This window comes from Spermophilus citellus, assembly GCF_964194105.1.
Source record: "Spermophilus citellus genome assembly, chromosome: 15".
Lineage (NCBI taxonomy): Eukaryota > Metazoa > Chordata > Mammalia > Rodentia > Sciuridae > Spermophilus > Spermophilus citellus.
Genome location: NC_138195.1, coordinates 3,847,645 through 3,875,242, shown reverse-complemented (window position 1 = coordinate 3,875,242; position 27,598 = coordinate 3,847,645). Strand labels below are relative to the sequence as shown.

Sequence of the window (27,598 nt, the reverse complement as noted above, 5' to 3'; positions counted from 1 at the left end):
GGACAAGTGCAATGTTCTCCTCTCCTACTCTGATCACATCCTTTTTGCCTACCAGGTGATAGAATCCCCAGAGTCTTGACCACTGCCCTTGATGGGATGAGCCAGGTCCTCAGCAGTCTCCAGACAAGGATGCCTTGTTTGGGACAAGAGGGACCAAGCAGTTCTGCATGGGTCATCCCCTCTCCTACCTCAATTCTGGACCTAGCCTGCTCTGCTAAGTACCTCACTAGCATTTCCTACTAAACCTTTCCCTTGAACCTGGTGGGGTTAGAGGAGGGCAGACCTGGTCCAGAGACTGGGGCCAGCTCCCTGCCAGGAGATGTCTTTCCCCTGACCACCATCTTATGATTTCTTTCCTGGATCCTCATTTCCTGACCTGAATTCTTGAGGATGAATTCTTTTCTTGCCTTCTTTGTCTCTTCCTTTTCTTGGTTCCATCACATATTTTGCCGTGTCCTTCCTGTTCTAAAAGCACGTTCCTGTGATCCCTCTCATTTCCCTGTGCCCATTCTTATGTGTTTTGGTGCCATGGCCAATGTGCTATTCTTGCAGGATCTGGCCAGGGGCAATGGGGAATAGAAAATAAAATACTCCCACATGCAGATTTTGAAGATTAATTGCTGGGATCAGTTGGAGTGCTTCTCTCTGATGGAGAAGCAGATTTAAAGAGTTACCCAGCAGTCTTTATTTACATATGTCTAATTTTCAGGTTAAAGACTACACAAGCCTTATTCTTTGTACTCAGACAGTAAATGGGCTAGAAACATTTATGCAGCTTTTCCACAGTTGCAATCCACAGTTGCAATGTGCCATGTTAAGGACTTTGTGCAGTGCTCAAGAAAGTCCATTGTTTAAAGTGACAGTTAAATGGGCAACCTCAGAAATGGAACTTTGTGGTTGTCTAGCAGGAGAGTTCCTCTATGCCCAGGAGCTATGTGCCTGAGTTTAAGGTTGAGGCCGATAAGACTTTTGCACAGAGCCTCCTCATACAGGGCATTGCCATAGCAGCTAAGCATCCTGTGCCGCTGCACAGGAACATTCTCAGGCATCAGGCATGCAACAGCCATGAGGTCATTAGAGACCCCAAACTCAGACACTGCTCTCCATTCAGTGTCACTGCTCTCCACATTTGGGTATCTCCAACATTTCTCTCTCTCTTTGTTGATCAGCAGTGGCAGTTATTTGTTCCTTATCCCTTAGTACTGGCCTCCAATTCCTTCCCCAGAAATGTCTTGGCAAGTCCTGGCTATCCTCCTTCAATGTTGAGGGAAGGGATCATCCACTCCCACTTTCCTCTGCTCTTGCAGCAGGGTCCCTAGAGCATCCTTCCAGGAACTGGGCTGGCAGCCCAGAAGGCTCTAGCTTGGCCCCTGGGAAATGTGCTGGTTTAGCACATGCCTCTTCCAGTAGGTTTCTAAGGTTCTGCTTGCATCTCATAGAGAAGCCCTATTTTAGGTTTCTTGCTCTTAAGAAGCCCTCCCCAGCACACCTGCTGGGTCCAGGCTGACTGTGCAGGTAGCTGTGCCCAGGGCCAGGGTTGGGAGAAGGGACAGATTCTTCTTCTGGAATTCACCCAGTTGGGTTGGAGCTCGGGTGTTTTGTCAGGTCTTTTCTTTCTTCCTCTGTTTCTTTTCACTCTTTGTGATCAGAGTATTTCCAGAAGTTCCCAAGGTGGAGGAAGTAACACCACAAATTCAGTGAGCAGGTGACCCCTCCCTCACATCCTTTCATTTCATCTCCAGCCCAACAGGAATGAATTTTCCTTTAGATTGGGCTTTGAAAACAGATCCACATGGTCAAATTCTCAAGTTTCTCAATCTACTTTCTGCAGCTATCAACCTGAATTAGAACCCAGGCATGGCTCTGATCAATTAGTTTCCTCTAAATAAATAAATAAAATTAACAAACAACTCTAAAAAATTCATCTGAGTCATCCGTATGACCCTGTTCCAGGGTCTGGAAATATTCCTGTGGTATGCTTTAGTACCACCAAAGTTAGTAATGGATGGCACTGGCAAAGGCCGTGAGAAGGGCCAGTCATTCAAAATGGGAGTGGCATGCAGGAAGGGAAACAGGGGTGAAGAAGTTGCAGTTAGGCTAAAGTCCTGTAAGAACTTGCACTGGAGGTTTCTGAGATTCTGTTTTACATGTATGTTTTTTTTTCTTTTTTTCCCCAACAAATAAGCAGCTCAGAGTCAGGCAAGAGTGGGATGATGCTCAGTGCCACCAAAGCACATTTGAGCTGCCAGGCAGCAGGGATTTTGCTAGTGGTCTTTCATGGCTCATTCTGGAGAGGTAAGTTGGGGAAGAAAGCAGTGTTTGGGGGAAGGGAGGAGAAATATGTTTTTGCAGTTAATAATTTGGAGAAGGTCCAATCTCCCTGACACTCTAGCCAAAATAGGTCGTCTTCATAGGAATAGCAGTCCCAAAAGAAGAAAATGACCCAAAGTTCGGCGAACAAGTGAGGATGTAGACTAGACTTTAGGCAAATTCTAAAGAGAAGGATGCAGCTGCCTGGAATGGATTTGTACCAAGGAGCTCCAGAGCCAGTTAGTGAGCTGCAGCCTTTGGCATTTGACTCATGCCAGTCATGCTCCTGTGATCCCAATTAATTAGGAGGCTGAGGCAGGAGGATGACTTAAGCTGGAGAGTTTAAGACCAGCATGAGCAATGTAGTGAGACCCTTTCTCGAAAAACAAAATGAAACAAAATGCCTCCAGAAGTAGAAGTAACCTCACCAGACGGAAAAATGTTGCATACTGATCAAATAACAGATTTACCATGGACTTTTTCAAAAGCAAAAGAAACACTAAAAGCTATACGAAAATGGATAGATGTTTCAAATTCCAAGGAAAATGAATTTCAAACTCAGAATTCTTTCATCATTTAAGTAAAATAGTACATTAGATACAGGTTTAGATGTGAATTTTCTTTGCTTTCTTTCTTTCTTCCTGTGTGTGTGTGTGTGTGTGTGTGTGTGTGTGTGAGAGAGAGAGAGAGAGAGAGAGACAGAGAGAGAGAGACAGAGAGAGAGAGACAGAGATAGATAAGGGGGGAGGATTGATTGATTGATTCTGAGGATTGAATCAGGTTGTTTTACCTCTGAGCCACATCCCCCAGCCTTTTTTTATTTTATTTTTGAGACAGGGTCTCACTGAATTGCCCAGGCTGACCTCAAACTTGCATTTCACCCGTCTCAGCCTCCTGAGTTGCTGGATTACAAGTGTGCACCACTGTGCCCAGTTAGATGTGCATTTTCAAAAATTCCAACACTCTTTGCATCTCTTTGCAAGGAAGCCTCAGGGGGATGTTCTCTACTAACATCAGAAAGTAAATGAGGAAAGAAGTGGATGCAGTTTCTCTAATTCTCATTAGGCCCAGCTGTTAAATGGCTTTCCATGCATAGTTCAGCTATTAGTATGTTGAATAGTCTTGGGAGAAAGCAGAAACAATAACACTATAGTAGGCTGTATTTATAACTAGATACATGGACCCGGATACTTATGAAGCAAAGAGGTTTATTGAGTTCACAGTTTTAGAACTTGAAAATTCAAGATGGGACAGCCCCATCAGTTTAACCTCTGGTGAGGGACTAATGGCAGATGGCATCATGGAAGAAGTGCGTGTAAGAGGGAGAGGGCACATCAGAAAGCTGCAGGCCACCATGACGGGGAGGCACTGCGCTCATATTTTGTAACACCTCTTTCCTGAGAACTCACTCCAGGAGAACAGCATTCCCTTCAAGGCAGCCCCACCATGAGTTAAGGGCCTCACACCAGGACTCACCTCCTTTTTGTTGGGGGTATTGGAGGTTGAACTCAGGAGCACTCTAGCACTGAGCCAAATCTCCAGCCCTTTATATTTTGAGAGAGGGTCTCACTAAGTTGCCGAGGCTGGCCTCAAAATGTGACCCTCCTGCCTCTGCTTCCAGAGTAGCTGGGATTAGAGGCATGTGCCATTGCTCCCAGTTTAGGCCACACCACTTAATATCACCACAGAGTACCAGGATTTCAGCACATAAGTTTGGAATAGACTTTATCCATAGCAAATACCTACCCACCATGGTAACTGCAAAATTTTGGCCTCTCTTAGAGCCAGGACTTGTAGCCTGACCCAATTGATGAGATGTGTCTGTGTTACATTAAGACAGTGAACACAGCTGAGGAGGGTGATCTATCCTTGGCTCTGGAGTGGCAGCATTAACACACTGCAAGGCTGAGATCCTGGCACAGAAGTGCCAGGGGTACAAACTGGAATCCAGAATCTGTATGAAATAGCAGCAGTTTGACATGCACAGTGGTGTCCACTCAGTGCACCTCAGTTGTATGTCTTTTCTTGTTGCACTTTGTGTTTTTCCTGGACTTGGCAATTCTCCCAACTTTTTATTTACTTTGTCTTCATTTTACTAATTATGAATTTTTCCTCATACACTTTTATTTTGTGTGGGGGAGGGGATCACTCAACCACATACCTACCACTTTTTGTATTTTATTTAGAGACTGGACTCTCTGAGTTACTTGGCATCTCACCAAAGCTGAGGCTGGCTTTGAATTCACCATCTTCCTGCCAAAGCCTCCTGAGCCTCTAGGATTACAGGCTGGCACCACTTTGCCCAGGTCTTCCACATACTCTTCAACAGGATCATGATTTTTTTTACAATGCAGCAGATATTTCATCATCTTTGAACTCCCTCTCTGCTTAATGAGTGAAAGCCCACTTTTGTTTATATTCTTCCAGTGTTGGGGATTGAACTCAGGGACACTGTACCACTGAGCTCCATCTTAGCACTTATTACTTCTGTAATTTTGAGACAGGATCCCCCATATTGCTAAGGCTATCTTCAAACTTGTGATCCTCCTTCCTTAGCTTCCCCAGTAGCTGAGATTTCAGGTGTGTACCCTTGTGCCCAACTGTTACCACTTGATTCTTGGTTGCAAATAAAGCTGCTGATTTGGGGCTGGGAAGTAGCTCAGCCTCACATGCGTGAGACCACAAAACAAAAGGCCTTGTGTTTATGAACAATAGTACATCTAGCCTAGATATATCCTTTAGGGGGGGCCTGCACTATTTATTTCTCCTGACTTGTACTTCAGGTCAAGAAGTTGGTAAGGACAGCAGAAGTACAGCCTCCTGGGACATCTGCTCCTCTGCTTGTTGAAGTAGAGGATTCAGGTGTATTGGGCTTGTGGGCCAGAGTTCTTTCTTCCCCTGGTTAATCTCTCCCCTGTCTGCTTTTGCCTGGGGTTTTGCTGTCCTCTCCTGCTTCCATCCTGAACCCCCTTTCTTCCACTTCTCTTACTGCAGCCAAAGACATCTTCCTTGTACAGGAACAAACAGGCCAAGTCTGACCCCTGCCTAAAATCCTCCCATGGGCTCCCGTTGCAGTTATAGCAAAGCCTGGAATCCTGGCTGTGGCACCAGGGCCCTGCAGGATCACACGCTTGCTGTCATCTCCCCATTCCCAGTCACCTGTCTTGGGGCCTTTGCACTCCCATCCTGCTGCCTGGAACCCTATGGTTACTCCCATGTCTTGGGTCTTTGTTAGCTTGTCTCTCATCAGGGCCTCACCTATTCAGTGTAACCTCCCCTGATGACCGTCTCCTGCCCACCTTTCTCTTTTCCACATTCTAGGTATTTTCTTCTTTGAAATCATCTTGTTTATTCATTTCCTTCCTTTTAAAATTTGTCTGTTTCTATTAGACTACAACTTCTCTAGGAGAAGGGGTGGTGCCTGTGCAGCGCCTAGTGGGAAACTAGAAGGTGCTCACAGAAATGCCTGCTGAAGAACTGGGCCAAGGAGGGGGCCTCCTCCATCCCGCTACTCCTGGGGTCTCCAGGAGGCTGTGGTGGTTGAAGGGTCTTTGTGCTTTTTCTGGTAGACAGAGCCAGATGGCAGTTTCTGGGACCTTCCTGGCGAGTGTCTAGGAGTTCTGCTGGGAACTGGGCCCCCTGGCAAACACCTTTTGACCCTGAAGTGCCCACTCACTTGTCCACAGAGGTTGGACAATGGGAAAAGTGTCAATTTCAGTTAGGAAGGGCATCTTTATATTGAACCCAGGTCAAGGAGCCGAGCCCAGACACTGCTGGCTCAGCATGGTGCAACAGGCTGGCCTCTGCGATCATCGGTCACATACCTCACAAGTACCTCTGCAGGGTTTTCTCTTTGTCCTTGGTTGAGGAGGCTGTTGGTCTTGTATCCTCCCAGCTTGGGTGTGGGGTAGACACTTGGACTGTGTGAATTTCTGCCTTCTCGAGGTTTCTGTGACTGAGGCCCCTTTTCTCAGGTTAGTTGGGTTGTGAATTCTGGCTCTGGTATCCAGAAAGGAGATGATATCTTGTCACTGGGTTCAGACTCATAGGCATGGCTCCTGTGCTTGAGCAGCTCATGGATACTCCATAGGCGACGTGGAGGGAACATGGCACACATTGCCTGGGGTTCCCTCAGGGAGATGTTTGTCACACAAATGGGCATGACACATCTTCACTTCTTTCTCTCAGTGCCTGTTCACTATGCCTGGAGTGACTCATGTGTTCCCCTGGAAAGCCATTGCCCAGGACATGTAACTGAAGGTCCCAAAGCCTGTCTTTACATCATCAGAGGCTGGGCGGCACTGCCTGGTCAGTTAGTCACGTTTGAAATGGCCAGGGAAAAGCAGTAGAGTCTACCAGACTGGGGAGGTTCTGGCCCAGAGCCCTGGCAGAGGTTTAGGATAAAGAAAGGGAATCCCTCAGGTATCCGGGGCTCAGCCAGGCCACCAGGCAGTGGGACTGTCAGCCTAGAGAGGCAGTCAATGGTTGCAGCTTCAGCTGGCAGAAGGATCTTCATTTGTGGGGTATGTCCCTACTTGCCCTCCCTCAGAAGGCACAGAAGCATTCCTGCTCCTGGCAGTGAGGCCCGTGGGCCACAGTGTGTTCCTTAAGATGTTTGTGGAAATTACTTTGCTGCATCTGCAAGGCCCAAGTCAGACCCCCACATGTTCCTTAGCCTTGGGCTAGAGAAAGAACAGCCAACAGGGACACTCCATGTCACTGGAAGGGATGACAGGGTTTCCTGAGATGGAGACCCACAAGAATCTCTGCTGTCCTTCAGCTGCCTTTTTGGATCTAGTGGCCAAGAGGTGGGAGGAACTGAGTCTGTGCTATGCTACTTCTATGATGCTCTCTGAATGTCAGGCTTGGACAGAACAGTCAGCTTGGGAAGGCAGAGGCCTGGGAGGGAGGGATTGCTAAAGTTTCATCCTGGAATGATGCCACCCTTGCTCCTGGGGTGCCCCTGGCCTTCTTTGACCCTCTGTTTAGGCCATCTCACCCGCTCCCATGGGTCTCCATTTGTCACATGCTGGCTCCAGATTAAATCTCTGCAACCCACAGATGGCTCCCATGGGTTCTGGACCAGGTCACTTGGCCTCTGACAGGGGCACACCTGTCTTTATTGGTGTCAATCAGCAGTTCAGATTTCATCTGTCTGAGATGGACCACCTGTTGCCTCATCACCAGGGCTCTGTATCACCCTCTGCTTCCCTGGGCAGGCAATGACCATCAGCCCTGCAGACTCCCAGGCCCAAACCCATAGCTATCCATGGTTCCTCTCCACCTGAACCCTCTCCTCTTGGGAGCATGTTGGATTCTGCTTGATGTTCAGTGCTGGGTCAAGAAAACTCACTGATGCTCACCCACTGCCTCCTCAACTTGATTCTCATCAGTCCCTCCATAGCACTGCCAGTGGCTTTGTCTTGGATGAAAGTCACATCCCATCATTGATTTTCCAAAAAACCCTCCTAGGCCACCCATCTCACTAAGAGCAGAAACCAGGTGATTTTCCAAAAAACCCTCCTAGGTCTCCCATCTCACTAAGAGCAGAAACCAGGTGATGCCCTGTTCTCCAGGATGTGCAGGATTCGGACCCTCATGACCTTGGACCCCATCTCCACCATGTCTCCCCTCCACTCTCTGGCCCTAACTCCAGGTCCTCTCCATGGGGGTCTTTCCTAGCCTACTACATGTGGTGTCACTGCCCCCGAGCTACTCTCCATGACAGCACCATGTGGCACTGTTCTCCCCTACATTTGGGCCATGTGTGGGCACTCTGCTTCCCTGCCTATGTACTTGTGGACCAGTGTCTCCCTGTGGAGTGTGAGCTCTGTCAGGGCCATCACCACCCTATTCCCAGCTCCTCCTGCAATCCCTAGCACTTAATCAGGCTTCATACTTACTAGTGGAATTAAGGAATGTATCCAAGACTGAATGATACATATAAAATAAAAAATCCAGTAATGCATGAATGCAAGTTATGAGATGAAGCTATTAAAGATAGCCATGAGTTCTTGAATTCATAAATCAGGTAATTGTTCCTGGACAGGTGTACAGAACGTGGCTTACATTGACAAATGCCAGGAGGGCTGGCCAGCAAGCTCAGCGATGCGGCCAGCAAGAAAGTTTTCTGGGGCACACTTTTAGACTCTGCAGGAGCTTGGTACCTGAAACATTCTTCTACAATTTGTCCCTAGAGGCCTCTCTCCAGCCACACGTTGCCACTACCTTTCCCTGTTCTCATTATGAAACTGTTTCCAGACACTTTGGGCAAAGTTTGGAATTCTGAGCTAACCAGATGCTCTAGATGGGGTCTTCCATCAGTGACAGTGGTCAGGCGGACTGCCTGTTTGCCTCTAGATGGCAGTACAGAGGACACAGGTTGGCTCACAGAGGCAGGGCACCTTCCCAGAAAAGGACTTTCTAGACACTAGAAACTTCCAAAAAGGAAACGTGGCTGCACTCATGGAAAGATACGGCAAGTGGCAGAAAACCCAACTGAAACTTCTCTGGAGAGAAGAGAGAGTGAGACGGGAAAGGAAGAAGGGACAAGCTACAGACATGGCCAGGTCCAGGGACTCAGTGACATCCTTGTGCCCATGCTTGTGTTCTCCATTTCCATTTGGAGTTCTGCTTTCCTATGTTGGTCTCTTCTCAGTTTCTGCCCCTAAGGGCAGTGGACAGTTCCTAGAAGCTTCATGTCAATAGTATATCTTTTCTGCTACTCCAGAAGGAAGTCTGGACATTGAAACCTAGTCAATGGACTTGATATTCACATGCCCTTCCTGGGATTATTGGAGTCAGGGAGGCGACATCCAGGGATGGGTTGAGCCTGAGTTCCATTCCTGTGTCCCAACTGACCCACAGTTGAGGGGAAACTCTGACTTCTGATTGGCTGGGCCTGTGTCTCATGCCATCTGAGTGGCTAGGAGTGAAGTCAGCCCATCTGAACCATGTGGACCAATGTGTGAGGCACTTGTGAAAAGTCTCCAGATAGAAAACCAAAATGATTTCAACACCCAGAAGCCCCTCAGGCCCTCAGGCTGGGGTAACTCTGCTGCCAAGATAGATGAGTGGTTCTCCCTTGTCATTCTCCATGTGGTTGAAATCATGAGCACCTGGTTTTGGTTCCAGGATCCTTTTGTTCCCCCTTATGTTTGTGAGATTCATTTACATTGTGAAATTGTGTCTGCCTTTGCAGATTATACATCCTCCCTGTGATATAACATTATACTTGGAAAGAATAACCGCAGTTTATTTCCCCACCCTACTGCTGATGTGAGTTTGTCAGCCTGTCCCAAGCAGTGATGTTACAGTCACTCTCACGTGTCTCTGGACCCATCTGTTGAGGAGTGGATGTGTTGGTGCAGGGCACAGGTGTGTTCACCTTTCAGAGATTCTGCCAGAGAGTTTTCCAAGGTGGTTATATCAGTTTTCATTCTTGGACAGTTCTGAAGTCCCTGAATTTGCTGACATCTGTGAGAGAGAGAGTGATGGGTCTGGGCTTTGTCCAGAGCAGAGGGTTGAGGCTTTTTGGCTGATGAACTCTGAGTCCTGGGAACAGAGAGAGGGAAGGAGATCTGGCTTTCTCCTGTCCTGTCTCCTGTTCACTCTCTATCCTGCACAAGCCTTCATGGGTCTTCCACTTTTTCACTCTCTGTGGAATTATTTCCCTGCCACCTTCCTGGGGAAGTATGGTTGAAGACTTCACTTCCAGGGTGCTGAGGGCAGGGGAGCAGGAGTGCATTTTCTCAGAACCCAGGCCTTTTGTTCAGAGCTCCTGGTAGGTCTTCCCTTGTGTGCTCATCTCGGCCTCACCAGATTAGATGACCCAGTGTGTCCCACTGACTTCCCCACTTGGCCAAAGAACACATGGCATCATAGACAGATTCTCCAGGATTCCTGATAGTCCCCCAGGTTTTGAATAATAAAGGAATCTTTGGCTTGGCCATTCTAAGAAAGAGGAACCTAAAATAGGATGTGGTTTCACAATCCAAGGAATCGTCTGCCAGCAGCAGTGCCCTGGGATGACAAGGCAATGTGTGAATCACACTGCTCCAAGCCACTTCCGCATACCACCAGGGATGCCTGGCCCCAGCTGGCACTGCCACCAGAGAATATCAGTCTTAAATTAAACATGTCTGTAGCTGGGCACCACAACACATGCTTGTCATCCCCACTACTCAGGAGGCTGAGGCAGGAGGATTGCAAGATTGTGTTCAACCTGGGCTACATAGTGAAGCACTCTCTCAAAACAAATGAAAACTGAATGTCCTTTCAACTACTTTCAAAAGTCATTTAAATACAGGAGCTGTGATGTTGCAGTAGGTAGGGAAGTTGCATGGGATTGCTTTCCTTTGTTTTGTAGTGCTGGGGATGGAACCCAGGGTCTTGTACATGCTAATTATCTCTAATACTGAGTGACCTCCTCCAAAAACATTGATATATTTTATTGCATTAATAATAAAAACTTTTATTTACCAAAAAGAGATCATATACCAAGAGAAAAGATGACTCAGAGTAGGAAGAAAACATTTCCACTTCATTTAATCCACAAAGGAATAGAATGTAGAATATATAGATTCTATAAAGTAACAAGAATAAGATAAATAACCCCACAGGACACATGCCAAGGTTACAAGTAGGATTCCTGCAAAAGCTAAAAATTTTGTGAATTATCAGCGAAAAGCAAATTAAGCAAAGTAAGCCAATTTCATACCCATCAGATTGGCAAAAATGAGTAAGTTTGACAATAGCAAATGCTGAGGGTAATTTGGAGATCAAGCATGAACTCACGATGGGCAGCACCATGTTGAGAAAAACATGGGGGTACTTGAGCAAGTGAATGATGGATTTATACCTATCATAGGTTTCAGTACATGGAACTCTTGGTCACTTGAAACGTAGATAGTGCACAATTAAGGAATGAACTTCAAAACTTTCTGTTTGTTTGGGAGGCAGCTCAGCAGTAGAGCAATTGTTTCACATGCACAAGGCCCTGGGTGCCATCCTCAGAATTGCACCTCATCCCACACCCAAAATAACCCACAGTTTATTTAATTTACATTAATTGAAATTTAGAAATTGATACCTGGTCTTTATCAGAAAAGCTTTATTTGTTTGGGACAACTTGGGTTGGTGAATATTTTTAACCTATAAATAGTGTGAAAATTGAGTAGACAAAATAATTCTTGTGGTATTTGTTTGGGTTGGGCTGGGGATAGAACCCAGGGGCTTGAACATATTAGGTAAGTGCTCTGACACTGAGCTAAACCATGATCCAAGGCCAGTTATTTCTGATTAAAATCTGAAAGTGAAATGGCAGAAAACAAAAAGAAAAAGAAAAGCTGGCAATGAAATAAGCATAAACTATACAAAAGATTTCAAAGGATCAATACTAAAAATAGTTGGAATATCTCTAGTATTTTTCCCTGTGTTGATTTCTTGTCAACATGATGATAATTTGGATACATTGGATTAAATAAAATGCATTCTGATCCTTAATTTTACCTGTCTTTTCCCTTTTAATGTGTATATGTTTCCTTGACACCAAACATGAGGTTCACATACTGCTCTTGGACCAGCCTCCTCTCTGCTCCCAGGTGCAAGCTATGAACCCAGTATAGGAATATACATTGTAGCATCTTTTGTAACAACTAAGGAAAATAGAAACAAACCTTCCCAGTTTATCACCATGATCAGGGCAAATACAAGGTGCTTTCTTTATACAGTGAAACACCTTGCAGGAGTTAAAATGAATGTACTATTGCTACATGTATTCATCCAGGTGGATGGATCTAAGGAACATTGAGTAGCCAAAGCAGGTTGCAGAAGATTCACTAGTTTAAGAAGGTTTAAGGCATTCAAAAATATTAGGACTTCTTTGTGGATACAAATTAGTAGTAAAAACACTGATGGAGGCTATAGATAAACAGATTCCAGATGGTGGTGACCTGGAGGGGGAAGCTGGGAGTGAGGGCAGTAAGGGGCTGATCTGGTTCTGGAGTGTATGGAAGACAAAATTTCTCTGTAATGTTTTGTTATGTATGTGGTGGGGGCAGGTTTGGGGCTCAGTTCAATCAATATATCTCACCAAATCTTACACACACACACACACACACACACACACTCTGGGGTGCACACCTGTTACTCCAATTGCTTGGGAAGCTGAGACAGGAGGATTTCAAGTTCAAAGAGAGCTTCAGAAACTTATCAAGGCCCTAAATACCTCATGGAGACCTTGTGTCTAAATAAAATACAAATATAGGCTGGGGATGGGGCTCAGTAGTTACATTCCCTTGGGTTCTATCCCTGTGGAGGAAAAAATCAATAAAAAGGATGGGGGATGTAGTTCAGTGTTAGAGTGTCCCTGGCTTAAATTCCCAGTGTAAAAAATAAAAAATATAAATTTTGTCCAGTCATAGCCTTTGGCCTTTCTCGAGTCCTGAGTTGTACACCCAGCCATACTGCCATTTGTCCTTGCCAGGTGGTGGCCATGATAGCATCTCCCTGATGCATAATTTCCAGAGGAAAATTATTTGGTCTATGGCTCTGGGCCCGCTGTGAGGGAGGCAGATGTGTCCACCAGAGTGAGAGGCAGCTGAGTGCAGACAGTTATCTGGGGCAGTAGGAGCAGCAGCTACCTGGGCAGTGGGGGCCCTGTGGGAGGAGAACACCATGTGCCCACCTGGGAGCCCTCAGCCCTGAGCCTCACATTGCCCGAGGCCCCCATACACTACTCTCAAGGACTCTCTGCCTTTGCTTCCTTTACATGTCACATGGCCACAGAGAAATAACAAAGCAGAATGCCCTTGGGGATTGACTGTCCCATGGAATTCTGGACCGAGGTGGAGAAGAATCAGAGGGTGGTGGTTGACTTCCTTCTGCCCACAGGGATCTACCTGAGCTTCCCTGTGTCCCGCAATGCCAACCTCAGCACCATAAAGCAGGTACTGCCTGGTCTCCTGTCAGCCCTGGGAGCTCAGAAAGTCAGAGGCTTTGTTCCTCACACTTGAGAACCTCAGATATAAATTTTGAAAAATATACAATATCAAGAACTTGCATAAAAGTGGTGGTTAAACTCCACTTACTATTCAAATTCAGCTTACCCCATGGCAATGTGTTCCCCTCCCTAGTTTCAGCTTACCCCATGGCAATGTGTTCCCCTCCCTAGTTACCAGAGGGCCAGCTACTAGTGACCACAGTCTGCTTGCAGCCACATAAGGGCCTTGCAGGAATTTGTCTTTAAAACTGTTGTCAACATAGTGCCCATCATCCTTGGAAAGGGTCCTCAGGTTCACTGAATAAATTTCAGGATGAATTACTGAGTCAAAGCAATGAACATCTGCTTTGGTAGATGCTGTCCTATGGCTTTCAATGGGGTTGTGCCACTTACAAACTAGGGTTTAATGGGTCATGCCTTGGACTGCCCGAGGGCAAAAATTTATTTCACAATTTTAAAAGCTATTATTGAGAACAAGAAAAAAATGATAGAAGCAATGGACCACACTTGAGGGATTTTTTTAATGTCCTGGAAAATTTCTCTCTGCCTTCCTTCCATCCTTCCTTAAAATTTTCTACTTCAAAAGTAGCTGGGTGTGTCCCCAAATGTTCCGGTGGCTGAGTCAGGAGGATTGTAAGTTCAAAGCCAGCCTCAACAACATAGTGATATTTGAAGCAATTAAGTGAGAACCTGTCACTAAATAAAATACAAAAAAGGGCTGAGGGTATGGCTTTGTAGCTCAGTGTCCCTGAGTTCAATAATAATATTGGCCCATAAAATTTTGGAAAATAAGAATGAGAAGGAAGAGACCTGCCTGTGATCCTGCCATAGAAGACAGCCACAGGCACTACCTTAGCCATTTCCTGTTTTCTAACCACATTCTAGCTAAATTCTGATTATGAACTTTCATGACTTATTTTTCTGAGTGACCACAGTAACATTTTGTTCATATTCTAGTTCCTGTAAACATCATTATGTGGTTCACTTGATGTGCTTACAGAACTTCAAACAATGTGCCTAAAGTTGAAACACTACAGTAGCAGACTTGTCCCTGGGGTCCCATCTCTCATTTCATTGTGGTTTTGGTTTCTTCATATTTTATTTACATGAAGCTTTGTGGGCTATGTGCTATGTGTCACAGTGGTTCAGCTCTGCCATGGCTCAAGGCCACCATTGCCTTGGTGGGGTGAAAGCAGCCCTAGATAATGTGTCTAAGGCAGGTGTGGCTGCTCAGTCCCCAATCTCCACACATCAAGTCCTTCACAGAGCACAGGGACAGGAAGCTTGCTGACTAGCTGGTTGGTCCCAAGGGCCAAAGGGTTCCTAGGAAGTGATGTTGGGGTATCCCTTTGCCCTCTATGTGGCTCATGCAGAGTGGGATGCCCAGACTAGAGGCCTCTGTCTGCCTCCCAGCAGCTGTCATGGCCAGCAAGGCTGACCATAACCATTCCTCCCAGATGCTGTGGCACGAAGCCCAGAATGAGCCCCTCTTCCACATGCTCAGTGACCCTGAGGCCTACGTGTTCACCTGTGTCAACCAGACCGCAGAGCAGCAGGAGCTAGAGGATGAGCAGCAGCGGCTATGTGATGTCCGGCCCTTCCTGCCCATGCTGCGCCTGGTGACCCGCCAGGGTGACTGCATGGAGAAGCTCATCAACTCACAGATCAGCCTCCTCATTGGCAAAGGTAGGGCTTGCAGATCAGCCCCCGCCTCAGCAAGGTAGGGCACACCTGGGTGGCTGGTGCCACATGCACCTGCACTGAGCCTGCTCCTGCCCTACAGGCCTCCATGAGTTCGACTGCCTACAAGACCCAGAAGTGAATGACTTCCGCACTAAGATGCGCCAGTTCAGTGAGGAGGCGGCTGCCCGCCGGCAGCAGCTGGGCTGGGAGGCCTGGCTGCAATACAGTTTTCCCCTTCAGCTGGAGCCCTCCACCAGGAGCTGGGGGGGCAGCAACACCTCTCAAATCTCCAACCCAGACCTGCTGGTCAATGTCAAATTTGAGGGCAGCAGGGTGAGCCCATAGCCCATGTCCTAGGGAGGCTGCTCCAGCTGTGGCACATGGACTGCTGTGCCCATGGGGATCTTCCACTGATAAGACACTCCAGTGTCCCAGGCCCCCAAATTTCCCTTCACTCACTGGCATTACACAGCATTTGCCAGGTATGCAGGCATGCAAGGGGTGTAGTCAAGCATCCCACCAGGTAAGCTCACCAAGGCTGAATTGGTCCACCAAGGATGTGCCCCTAGCGCTGATGGCCTGCACCCTCCAGAAGAAGGCCAAGGTATACCAACACCTCACAATGGAGCAGCCTGAGGACTATGTGCTGCAGGTGAATGGGCGGCATGAGTACCTCTATGGCAGCTACCTGCTCTGTCAGTTCAAGGTGAGGCCTTCAAGGAGCCCTCTGCACTCTGGGATCCCTGCCACTCTAGAAGGAGCCAGCATAGGAGTGAGAGAGCCAGACTGTGGGTCTCTCTTGGTTCCAGGGAATGGATATACCACCCATTGACAGTTCAATCTTACACTCTCATCTCAGTACATATACAGCTGCCTGCATAGTGGACAGACCCCCCACCTGACCATGGTGCACTCCTCTTCCATCCTTGCCATGCGGGATGAGCAGAGCAAACCGGCCCCTCAGGTCCAGAAACCACACACCAAACCGCCCCCCATTCCCATGAAGAAGGTGAGATGATGTCCTCCCCTTTCTTACCCTCTTTCTCTTCCTACCTCCTTTTGGCCAATCCTAGAGCCTCTTGGGCAGCACCAGGGCTAGGCATTGATCCAGGGGACTTTGGATGGTGCAGTCCTTTTGGAGAGTCAGGGCCTTGAGCTGACACCCAGGGTAGGGTCCTGTCTGAGCTACCGTGATCCCAGATTGCCTACTTCTCTGCATATTTCAGGGGGGCTGGGGCCCCTGGGCCCCTGTGTGGCAGATTGGTAAAGGATTGTGTTGGAGACAGGTTTCTGAACCTTGCCACAAATTTGGGACCCTCTCCCCCTCTCCCCAGCCTTTCAGCAGCCAGGGGAATGAGCTGGGATTTAAGCCCCTCTCCTCTCCTCTCTAGCCCTCCTCTGTGTCCCTGTGGTCACTGGGGCAGCCTTTCTGCATTGAGCTGATCCAGGGCAGCAAAATCAATGCTGATGAGCAGATGAAGGTAGGGGCTCGGGTACCAGGTGAGTGGACAGGTGTTTTTTTGTTTGTTTGTTTGTTTGTTTGTTTCACAAACAGGGTGTGCTGTAGCCTGGAGGGGCAGCAGAGAAAGAAGAGTGGGAGGGTGTCACACAAAAGTCACCTGGACACATTACTCATTTTCTCTGCCTGGATTGGCTGTGAGCCACATCCAAACAATAAGAGGGGAGGGGAGCAGGCCAGCAGGCCAGGGAGGCCAATTAATGGAAACCTGGGCCAAGCAACTTGTGGGTATTTGACTTTGGTGGAGCTTGTGGAATCAGGCACAGCCTATTGAAGTAGGAGGCCCAGTCAGAGATGTGTAAGGCACCATAGAAGCTGGCTGCAGCTGGGCTGAGGTGCTTCCAGGGGTTACCAACCCAGGGGTGCCCAGAGTCTGGAGGACACTGCACATGGTTCCCCCTGGAAGCTGAGCCCCCATGGGCTTGGGGAACAGTGCCCTGTTGTCTCTTCAAAAAGCACTTTCATGGCTCCTCTGCACTCAGAACCACCTGTAGAGGTGGATTTATTATCCCACTTCTGGGAGGTGATGCCTGTCTGGGTCCACAGAGTGTAGCATGTCTTGTCTGGGTCTCTTTTTGGCATTACTTTACAATATGGGGGGTATGTCTGCAGGAGTCATGGAGGATTGGGTGGGAGCAGCTCTGGGGATGGGCTGGCAGGTTAGAACTGGAACAGGTGCAATGGAGACTGGAGCCACATGGGGCTCAGAAGATGCTAGGCATGAAGGTAGCCAGAGCTGTTAGAAGCAGAAGGGACCCTGGAACTTCTGAACCCTGATGAGGAAACTGAGGTTCTGAGTTGACCCACAGAGTCAAGTGTACTGAGACTGGCTTGCCCCAGTACAGCCTGGGGTACCAATTCCCCAAGACACCTGTACCACTGAGCTGCCAGCCTACACTCTGCTGGACCACTCTCAATGCAAGAAATAGATTTGGACCCCTGTGTAAATGGGGACTTTCAAGGAGAGGATTGGAACTTTTGATGGGGTGGGGCCTTCACTCCCTCATCCATGCCCTGTACCCCTTCCCCAGCTGGTGGTGCAGGCCGGGCTCTTCCATGGCAATGAGATGCTGTGCAAGACGATGTCCAGCTTGGAGGTGAGCATGTGCTCAGAGCCCATGTGGAAGCAGCATCTGGAGTTTGACATCAACATCTGTGACCTGCCGCGCATGGCCCGGCTCTGCTTTGCACTCTATGCCGTGATGGAGAAGGCCAAGAAGGCATACTCTAGCAAGAAAAAGTACAAGAAGGAGGTGGGTTGTGCTGACTGGGAGAGGCCCAGGCCTCAGACACCCAGTGAAACCCCTTACTGGGGCCTCTTGCAATCCTGCTCCCACAGGCAGGCACCCTGAGAACAGGGTTCTGGGAGAGCCTGGGGACCCCAGTCTCTCTGCCTGCCCTAGTCTGGCTCCATAGTTTGGCTTCCTGTGCTGCCTGAGTAACAGCTCATGAGTTGCCTGACTTGAAATATCTAGCCCAGACCTGTGGTCCTTTGGGGTCCTGGAGGCAGCTCCCTTGGTGGAAGGACAGTGTTCTCAGGGGGACAGAAATGATGAGTTAGTGGCTGCCTGGGGAGAGTGTGGCTGGGCCCCAAGTCACTAGACCCAGGATGTGACTTGCCCCTGGTCCTGGGCCAGCTATGGGACTGGTGGGCTTACTCAAGTGTCTCTGGATGCTGGGTGTGAAGATGCAGGCAGCCAGGAAGTGATCTTGCAGGCTTAATTACTGAAACTCTGATAGGAAAGAGATAGCAGGTCCTTCCACTCCTCCTGGGTCTAACTTGTAGACCTTCCATGCAGTCTGGATCTTCTCTCCTGGTTGGCCTGGAGACTGGTTCCATTCTGCATATGAACAAGAAGAGGCTCACTCTGATCTCTAGTATCCTTCTCCAGGACTGCCCAATCGCCTGGGCCAACCTCATGCTGTTTGACTACAAGGACCAGCTCAAGACTGGGGAGCTCTGCCTCTACATGTGGCCCTCGGTCCCAGGTGGACCCAGGCCCAGCAGGGAGAGGCTCTTGGAGGGTGAGGCATCCAGAACTGGTTCCCCTACAACTACATCTCTCCTGCCTTCAGATGAGAAAGGAGACCTGCTGAACCCCATGGGTACCGTGCATAGCAATCCCAACACAGAGAGTGCTGTCACCCTGGTCATCTACCTGCCCGAGGTGGCCCCTCATCCTGTGTACTACCCTGCCCTGGAGAAGGTCAGTGAGGTCCTTCTTGGAAGCTGAGCGCTAACCAGGAGCTTTCCTGGAGGTCCTCAGACGGGGTCCCTGGCCACCCCAGGCTTTGCCCATTGCTGGGGGCTGCGTCATCATGCTGATTTGAGGCCTTCCAATAGCTATGTGGCCCACCAGGGGATGTTGGTGATGTCTGATGACATTTTGCTGTCACAGCCAATGGGAGAGGTGCTACTGGCCTGTGGCAGGCTGAGCCTGGAGATGCTACTGAATGCCCTGCAGTGTGCAGGAGGGCTCCCACCAGCAAGAGTGGTTGGCAGTAGTGCTGAGGTGCAGACGCCCTACCTAGAGCCCTGCCAGTGCTGGCCCAGGCCTGGGGAGCTCACAGCAGAGACACTTGTTGCAGATTCTAGAGCTGGGACGTCACGGGGAGCATGGGCCTACCACCAAGGAGGAGGTGAGCTGGGGTGCTGGTGGGGCATGGAGCCAGGTGCTGGGCTGGAGGCCTCACTCTGCCTGTGCCCCTTAGAAGCTGCAGCTACAGGGAATCCTGGAGCAGCGGGGGTCGGGAGAGCTGTATGAGCATGAGAAGGACCTGGTGTGGAAGATGCGGCATGAAGTGCAGGAGCACTTCCCAGAGGCTCTGGCCCACCTGCTGCTCGTGACCAAGTGGAACAAGCACGAGGATGTGGCCCAGGTGGGTGGAGAGGGGCACCAGGGGCACAGCTGGAGTAGAGAGATAGCAGTGGGCCCCCCACAACCTGACTGCAAAGCGCCCTCCAGATGCTCTACCTGCTGTGCTCCTGGCCTGAGCTTCCGGTCCTGAATGCCCTGGAGCTGCTGGACTTCAGCTTCCCCGACTGCCACGTGGGCTCCTTTGCCATCAGGTCCCTGCGGAAACTGACGTGAGTCCCAGCTGGGCACTGAGGCCCACAGGCTGCCAGCTCCTCACTAAGACAGCTTGCCCTGGCAACCTGGAAGTGGGTGCTGGGTGGAGATGAGCCTAGGCTGGCCTCACCCTCTTTCCAGTCACCTGCCAGCTGGAGACCTCTGTCCTGAGTTTCAGAACCCCAGACTCAACCAGCCTTCCTCCCCTACAGGGACGATGAGCTTTTCCAGTGCTTGCTGCAGCTGGTGCAGGTCCTCAAGTACAAGTCCTACCTGGACTTCGAACTGACCCAATTCTTGTTGGACCGGGCTCTGGCCAACCGAAAGATTAGCCACTTCCTATTCTGGCATCTTCGGTAGCTGGATGCACCCCTGCTGATTCCTTGGGAACCTAGAAAAGCCATGGGGGATGAGGGTCTCCTGGCCTGCTGACCTCATGTTTACTGGGCTGGGGAAGGGCTATGTGCCACTCCTGGCCATTCTCAGCCCCATCTTCTCCCTCCAGCTCTGAGATGCATGTGCCGTCCGTGGCCTTGCGTTTTGGCCTCATCATGGAGGCCTACTTCAGGGGCAGCACCCACCACATGAAGGTGCTGATGAAGCAGGTGAGGCTCAGAGTGCCTGTGCCTGAGGCGGGCTCCCCTTCCAGGCCCCTTCAGTCATACTCCTGGTTCTGGCTCAGGCTCACGTGCACTGCTGCTACTCCATTCTGCCCACCAGGTGGAAGCACTGAGCAAGCTGAAGGCCCTGAGCGACTTTGTGAAGGTGAGCTCCCAGAAGACCACCAAGCCCCAAACTAAGGAGCTGATGCACTTGTACATGCGCCAGGATACTTATCTAGAAGCCCTTTCACACTTGCAGTCCCCATTGGACCCCAGCACGATGCTGGCAGAAGTCTGGTGAGCCCCAGGCCTAGCCCCACCTGGAGCCAGGCCCTAAGCCCCCTCTCCCGCCCTAAGCCCCTAACCACCCAGGCCAACACTGCCCTCTGCCTGCAGTGTGGAAAGGTGCACCTTCATGGACTCCAAGATGAAACCCCTGTGGATCATGTACAGCAGTGAGGAGGCAGGCAGTGCTGAGAGCGTTGGCATCATCTTTAAGAACGGGGATGGTGAGCCAGGCTGGGCAGGGGACATGCTGAGGCCTTGGCCTTCTCACCTAGGCCCATACTGTTCTGTGGTCGGCCCCAGGGGGTTCCCTGAGAAGACAGAGCTCAGATACTCTGAGCCTTGCATGGGTGTATAACCCACTAGAAACTCCTGCCCTTCCAGACCTCCGCCAGGACATGCTGACTCTGCAGATGATCCAGCTCATGGATGCCCTGTGGAAGCAGGAGGGCCTGGACCTAAGGTGGGGCCTCTATCCATCACCTGTTTGTTTGGGTCTGTAACAGGCCTCAGAGCCTGCTCCTGGAGGAGTCCCTGGTCTAAACTGATACCTCCCTTTTGGCTGTGAGAGCGGCTGTTCTCACAAGAGGGGTACAGCAGCTGGAGGGGTTTGGGTAAGGCTATTCCTGGTGCTCAGCTCCTATTTCCTGGCTTCCTACCCCTTGGGGAGCAGTGCCACCTTCTTCCAAGCCCACTGACTCATTCTCTTCAGAGCAAACATGAGCCCAGCCAAGGTGTGCTCTGCAACTTGAGTGCCAGTTCTGTGTCTCTGAGGCACCTTCCCCAGAGCCCCACACCCCGTTTGGCATCCTCAGGAATTTGAGCAGTGTTCCCTGTGGTTTTGTTGGGTGCCTCAATTTCCAGGGGGTTCCAGTAGCCCCAGAGAATGGTTAACATAGTGTCTGCCTGTGCCTCTTCTCATGTGCTAGGATGACCCCCTATGGCTGCCTTCCCACTGGTTACTGCATGGGCCTCATTGAGGCGGTGCAGCACTCGGACACCATTGCCAACATCCAGCTGAACCAGAGCAACCTGGCTGCCATGGCTGCCTTCAACAAGGATGCCCTGCTCAACTGGCTCAAGTCCAAGAACCCTGGGTAGGCTTTCTTATTCCTGGGAGAGGCTCCATAGAGTGAAAGGTGAGGGAAGGCCTGTGACAGTTTCCATGGCTGCTTGGCTCAGCTGAGCACTGGCCCACATCTGATTTGGGGCAGGACAGAGAAGGTCACTGTTCCCGGGTGTCCATTTTTCATGGCTGTGTTATGCTACTCAACTCTTTGGGCATTAAAACCACCACCGTGTTTAGTCACAGATATGTAGCTTGAGTGGGTTCTGCTGAGTGTTTCTGCTGTGGTTTGAAATAGCTGGTGCTATGGCTAGCATCTGTGATATTGCCTGAGCCCAGAGCATCTACCAAGGGCCCAGTCACACACCTAGGCACTTGGATGTCAGTTGTGCCTCTTTGTGCAGCCTCTCTTCATCTAACACATAGTCCTTGTCTTCTCTGAATGGTATTGTGTGGAAGAAGGGGGCAATTTCAAGCTGGGCATGGTGACCTATGCTCCAGAATAATGCCCTCCTTGTTGATTAACACAAGGCCAGATTCAAGAGGAGGGAAAATATAAGGAGCCCTGGTTTTCCATCTTCCCCACCCAGAGAAGCCCTGGATCGAGCCATTGAGGAGTTCACCCTCTCTTGTGCCGGCTACTGTGTGGCCACATATGTGCTGGGCATCGGTGACCGGCACAGTGACAACATCATGATCCGTGAGAATGGGCAGGTAAGGGGCACTGTGTTCAGCTGTCCAGTGAGCTTGTCCTACATGCCTGGCCCAGGGGCCTCTCTGCCCTTCCCACAGCTCCCAGAAGAGTGCCCCAAGTCCTGCTGACTTCCTCTAAACAGAACCTCTCTTTGTGAAGCCCGTTCAGTAGCTGCCCTTCATTCCCCTCAGCTATTTCATATTGACTTTGGCCACTTTCTGGGGAATTTCAAGACCAAGTTTGGAATCAACCGTGAGCGAGTCCCATTCATCCTCACCCATGACTTTGTCCACGTGATTCAGCAGGGAAAGACTAGTGATAATGAGAAGTTTGAAAGGTGAGGGTGCCCAGGGCCCTGGTGAGGGGACAGTGTCCATCCAGGGGCAGGGATGGGGACATACCCTCAGCCTAACTCCTGCCTCCACCCTGGGGGTGCTGCCTTCTCTGCAGGTGCACCCCAATCCCAGAGTACCCTGTTGGGCAGTGCAAACAGGAGGTCCATGGGAGGTGTAGGAGGCAGGCCCAGGCAGGGGCATTGGTTAGAGGATCTGGGTACACCCATAATACGACCAGGGGCAGACACTCAGGGGCAGGTGCTGGCTGGATGCAGAGCCTCTGCTGGTTTGGGGCTGGGGGTGGCAGGGAGGACCCAGGGCTGTACCTATTTCCTCCACTTCTTCAGGTTTCGAGGCTACTGTGAACAGGCCTACAGCATTCTGCAGCGCCATGGGCTCCTCTTCCTCCAACTCTTTACTCTGATGCAGGCAGCAGGCCTGCCTGAGCTCAGCTCCTCCAAAGACATCCAGTATTTGAAGGTATGCCAGCACAGAGCCACACCAGACTAGAGGCCAGAGTCCACCACAAACTTCCCAAAGCCTGCCTGAACCTCTACAGCTGCGGACGAGCCTGTCTGCCATATGTATAGTATAAAAAATGAGCTTGGCAGAGCTCATCCTGGTCAGAGTGCATCTTGCCCGAACAGCTCAGGGACCTAGGAGATTCACCTCACAGATGGGGGCCCTCATGCCATCCCAGGCCCAGCATTGCAGTATGGTGCGAAGTGGCCAGAATGTTGCACTCCCTGGGCCTACCGCCCAAATGAAGGTGAACTGTGATCTTGTTTGGTCATCCCATGTGTCCTCAGTGTCTTTCATGCATGAGATAAAGTCTCTTGTAGGTTTGCAAGACACTTTCCATTCCTGTCTTTTCAGTTGGTGAGAGGCAGAGTGGGAGGGGGTGTATTCCCTAAAGCTTCTCCTGCCCTTCTCTCAGCTAAGATGAGGCCACCTGACCATCTGCTTGCAGTTCTTTTAGGAAGGAATTTCAACAACCCAAGGGGGCAGGAGTACAGGGAGGCAGAAGGGATTGCAGATACAGCAAGGTCAGGACCCCTGAATGTTGATACATTGTGATGATTCTGTCCCAGGACACTCTGGCGCTGGGGAAGACAGAGGAGGAGGGGCTGAAGCACTTCCGGGTGAAGTTCAATGAAGCCCTGAGGGAGAGCTGGAAGACCAAAGTGAACTGGCTGGCACACAACCTGACCAAAGACAACCGGCAATAGTGGCCACCTCTGAGCCGCCACAGGCTGACAAACCTGTTCTGAGGACAGCTACCCTGGGTTGTCCTAGATGGGGCCTCACACCTGAACTACACCTCATGGTAAAGAAAAACACAATTGCCTTTTGTTTACACTAGTTATTTAGACAGACAGGAAATGTTTAGACAGACAGGAAATGTTTCAAGATGATGGGGGAATGTGATGGACATTATTATCTAAAATAGATGTACAAAGACACAAATTGGTGTAAATATACTTTGTATACAACAAGAGATATGAAAAATTGTGTTTTATTCGTGTAATAAGAATTGTAATATATTCTGCTGTCATATAAAAAACTATTATAAAGAACCAAACAGCCAGGGCTGGGGTTGTAAGCTCAGTAGTAGAGTGCTTGCTTCGCACGTGTGAGGCGCTGGTTTCAATCTTCAGCACCACATAAAAATAAATTAAAAATAAAGGTATTTGTCCATGTACAAGTGAAAAATAACAAAAAGAACAAAACACCATAAATGCAAATGCACCCAAGTGCAGAGGAGGGGTGCTGCACTGTGTCCAAGCACTGTGAGTTGGGCACCTTGAGGTTGTACCTTGCTCTTGTCTTAGGATGGGCATTCCAGGTCTTCCAGCTGGTGGATCTTGCCCAGAAAAGACTGACCTCCTCTTGGGGAAGCCTTGTTCCCAGGCTCCCGACCTAGCATTTACTTGGCCTCCTGTCCACTTAGGACACCTCAATCCCCAGATCACCTTCTGCCACCCGTGTGGCCCCCCCTGCATGTTCTCCATTGACCAAGTCCTGGGCAGCTCCCAAAGAAGCCAGGGTACCCTCCAGACACAGGGATGCTTACTCTTCACTGCTAAAGTGACTCTCAGGTAGAGGATGCCCTCACCTCTTTCAACTTCAGGTAAGAAAATAATACCACTCTATTTACTGAACCTCTACAGCTGCAGAGGAGCCTGCCTCCCATATGTGTAGTATAAAAAATGAGCTTGGCAGAGCTCCTCCTGGTCAGGGTGAAAGGTCAGAGAGGGTCTGTGTGGTGATGTGTGAATAGGCTCCCTGCTCTGGAAGGTTTAAGGGAGGGATGGGGCTTGATGTCCCCCAGGGCTCACCTTTGAGGAACCATCTGGGAATAATCTTGGGCCATGTGAGGCAGGGTCTTTCTCTCTGAGGGCACTTACTCTGAGATAGTCCAAGTTTAGCCTCAGTAATCCCAAAGGGCTACACAAGAGAAACTGTCCCTAATGCAGGATCCTGTGCCTCTTTCAGCTTTCTTTTTTTTAAAGAGAGAGTGAGAGAGGGGAGAGGGAGAGAGAGAGAGAGAGAGAGAGAGAGAGAGAGAGAGAGAGAGAGAGAGAGAGAGAAAAGAGAGAGGGAATTTTTAATATTTTTATTTTTTAGTTCTCGGCGGACACAACATCTGTTGGTATGTGGTACTGAGGATCGAACCTGGGCCGCCCGCATGCCAGGCGAGCGCGCTACCGCTTGAGCCACCTCCCCAGCCCCCTCTTTCAGCTTTCTGAAGCCCGCTGTAGTGAAGCATCCAGGACTTGGGCTTTTAGAAACCCACAGTGGGATGGGGCCAGAGCCCAGTCATAGAGCATGTGCTGAGTATGCATGAGGACCTGGGTTTGATCTCTAGAAGTGTAAACAAAAAATATGAAGAAGGTCCTGATAATCCTGATGCACATTTAGCTCACTCAGGACCTTCTGGGCTCACTGCTGATCTCTCAGGTGTCTCCCAAGACTTAGCAGAGCCAGCAGACTCTGGCCCTTAGCCGCAGAGGTGCACAGCTTAAAAGGAATTCCAGATGCCAGCTCTCTGCATTTTCAATAGCTGTTGGGCCACCAGAGCACCTGTCTCATCTGCAGTAGCCAGAGATGACACTTTTGTTCCCAAATAAATGCTGAATTTAATCAGGCCACCTGCCTCCTTTACAGTAGGAAAAACCACACACATGTCTATGTATTATGCTTCAAGGCATGGGCTACAGACCTTGCACAACCTCAGCGATTTCTGGGTGTATGGTCTGTTGCCCAGTGAGAACAGCTTCAATTTGTTTTCAATTATTTCATGTTGCAAGTTAAATATCACTGATGTGGGTTGAGTCTGCAGTCTTTTGTCACAAGACAGAAAGGCAAGTGGAAAGAAATTAAAGCCTTTCTATGGTCTTATGTTCTTGGCTTAAAAAGAAATCAAGGGAAAACAACGTTTAAACAAGGCAGTAAACAGGCATCACTCCAGCTGGAGTTAGAAACAGAACTTTACTGTAGTGCACACACTTCCCCACCTAGCATCAATGCATGCATCTGGGCAGGAACACCAAGGCACTACAGACTATATGAGGACATCCCTCTCTGTTAGCTTCTACCACTGTCTAGAAGGCATCTACACAGACTGCATGTGGATGGGCAGCCACACAACAGCACAGCCATCCTTAAGACTGGCAGTGAGGACACAGGGGCAGTGTGCAGGATGACCCCTAGGTTTACAGTCTAGCATCTGACATGTACATGAAGAGCAAAGTTCTTTGTGGCTCTATCCCCAACTTCTTTCTCTCCTTGACCTTCCCATGGATCAGAGCAGCAGGACTCCTGGCTACTGGAGTGAGGATCGGACCCCAATGCAGGGGCATTCTGCAGGAGCAACCCACAGGGGCTGGGGTGGGGTAGATGCAGACTGTTTTGGAACATTGTAGCACTCTGCCTTCCTCCATTATGAGTGCAGATCCCTCAGGAAACCACTGCTATCTCCCAAACCAAGTGGTCAAGGGATCTGCACCACAGCTTTCAGTTTCAATGAACCACAGAGAACTTCACCAGCAGGAAAATGTACATTTATGAAGCCTCAGTACAGGAACACAAAGCCTGGGTGACAGAAAAGGAAGCTTCTGGTCCTGAGAGGAGTGCACGAGAAGCCAGGGACCCCACAGCATCCATCCCAAACATGATGCTAGAAGTGTGCAGAACCCCAAAGATGAAGACCCATTTCCAATCTTCAAACACAAACCACTACTCTGTTCCCAAACAGCACACCAAATCCTACATAGCCTCATGCCTAGACCAGAGTGAGTAGGCCTCCCCTCCTAGTTTCCCGAGGGAGAGGGAACAGAAGCAGAGTCACTGCACTTGGCATCCTAGTCCTGAGTACACTAGCACAAAGGACACAGAGAATCACAATGTATTTATAAAGCATTAAAAAGTCAGTTGATCATCTACATATTAACCCCATTCTACCACTTGTAAAAGCACTAGTTTGGAAAAAAATAAATAAAGACCTTCAAAAAGAAAAAGAAAAAATGATTACCAATTTTTACTCTTTGTCAGCTAGTCTAGTCACTGCAACTTTTCTGGAGGTGCAAGAGGTGGGCAATTCACTGGATGGCAGGAGCCTGGAGTGCTGCAGCCCCTGAGCTGGCAGGATGTGGCAGGGAGGTAGAGTCAGCTCCTGGATTTTGGGAAAAAGAGATCCAGCAGGGGTGGGCAGTTGGTGGGATCCTACAGTCCCACACACTGGGAATGGAAAGATAATTAGCAATGGGAGTCCACAGACCTGCTGGCTGAAGATATTTTCTACATGGAGGACCTACTGGCTGGGAGATGGGTAGCAGACATTCTGAGGTGGGGACACAAGAGTCCAGATTGCACTCAGTAGCTGAGTGTGGAGTCTTCCCACTTCAGCTGCTGATGCTGGTTGGAGTTCTGACTGTCCCCAGGGCCAACCTCCTTCTCCTTGAAGCTCTCCCACTGGTCAATAATGATGTCTTCCTCCTCCTCCTCTCCAGCCTCACACTGCTCTTCCTC

The 27,598-nt window shown here is 49.6% G+C and overlaps 1 protein-coding gene across 3 annotated transcripts; it reads left to right on the top strand.

Annotated features, from left to right (window-relative positions):
• Window positions 1-13,115: 13,115 nt before the first annotated feature.
• On the top strand, window positions 13,116-23,796 carry LOC308633892 (phosphatidylinositol 4,5-bisphosphate 3-kinase catalytic subunit delta isoform-like; the record flags this gene model as incomplete). 3 transcript variants are annotated; one of them, XM_081267177.1, is made up of 22 exons in its annotated part: window positions 13,116-13,259; window positions 14,770-14,998; window positions 15,096-15,328; window positions 15,522-15,701; window positions 15,942-16,004; window positions 16,387-16,476; window positions 17,546-17,767; window positions 18,407-18,503; window positions 18,591-18,721; window positions 19,104-19,154; window positions 19,227-19,394; window positions 19,481-19,602; window positions 19,798-19,941; window positions 20,091-20,190; window positions 20,306-20,484; window positions 20,584-20,696; window positions 20,857-20,935; window positions 21,402-21,569; window positions 22,129-22,252; window positions 22,424-22,569; window positions 22,915-23,047; window positions 23,659-23,796. In XM_081267177.1, the coding sequence occupies 22 exons, from the start codon at window positions 13,116-13,118 to the stop codon at window positions 23,794-23,796; spliced, it is 3,054 nt and encodes a 1,017-aa protein (XP_081123303.1). The 3 variants fall into 3 exon arrangements, with proteins under 3 accessions (XP_081123303.1, XP_081123302.1, XP_081123301.1); XM_081267176.1 differs by having other exon boundaries at window positions 15,855-16,004; window positions 19,230-19,394; XM_081267175.1 differs by having other exon boundaries at window positions 15,855-16,004.
• Between the last annotated feature and the right edge of the window lie 3,802 nt (window positions 23,797-27,598).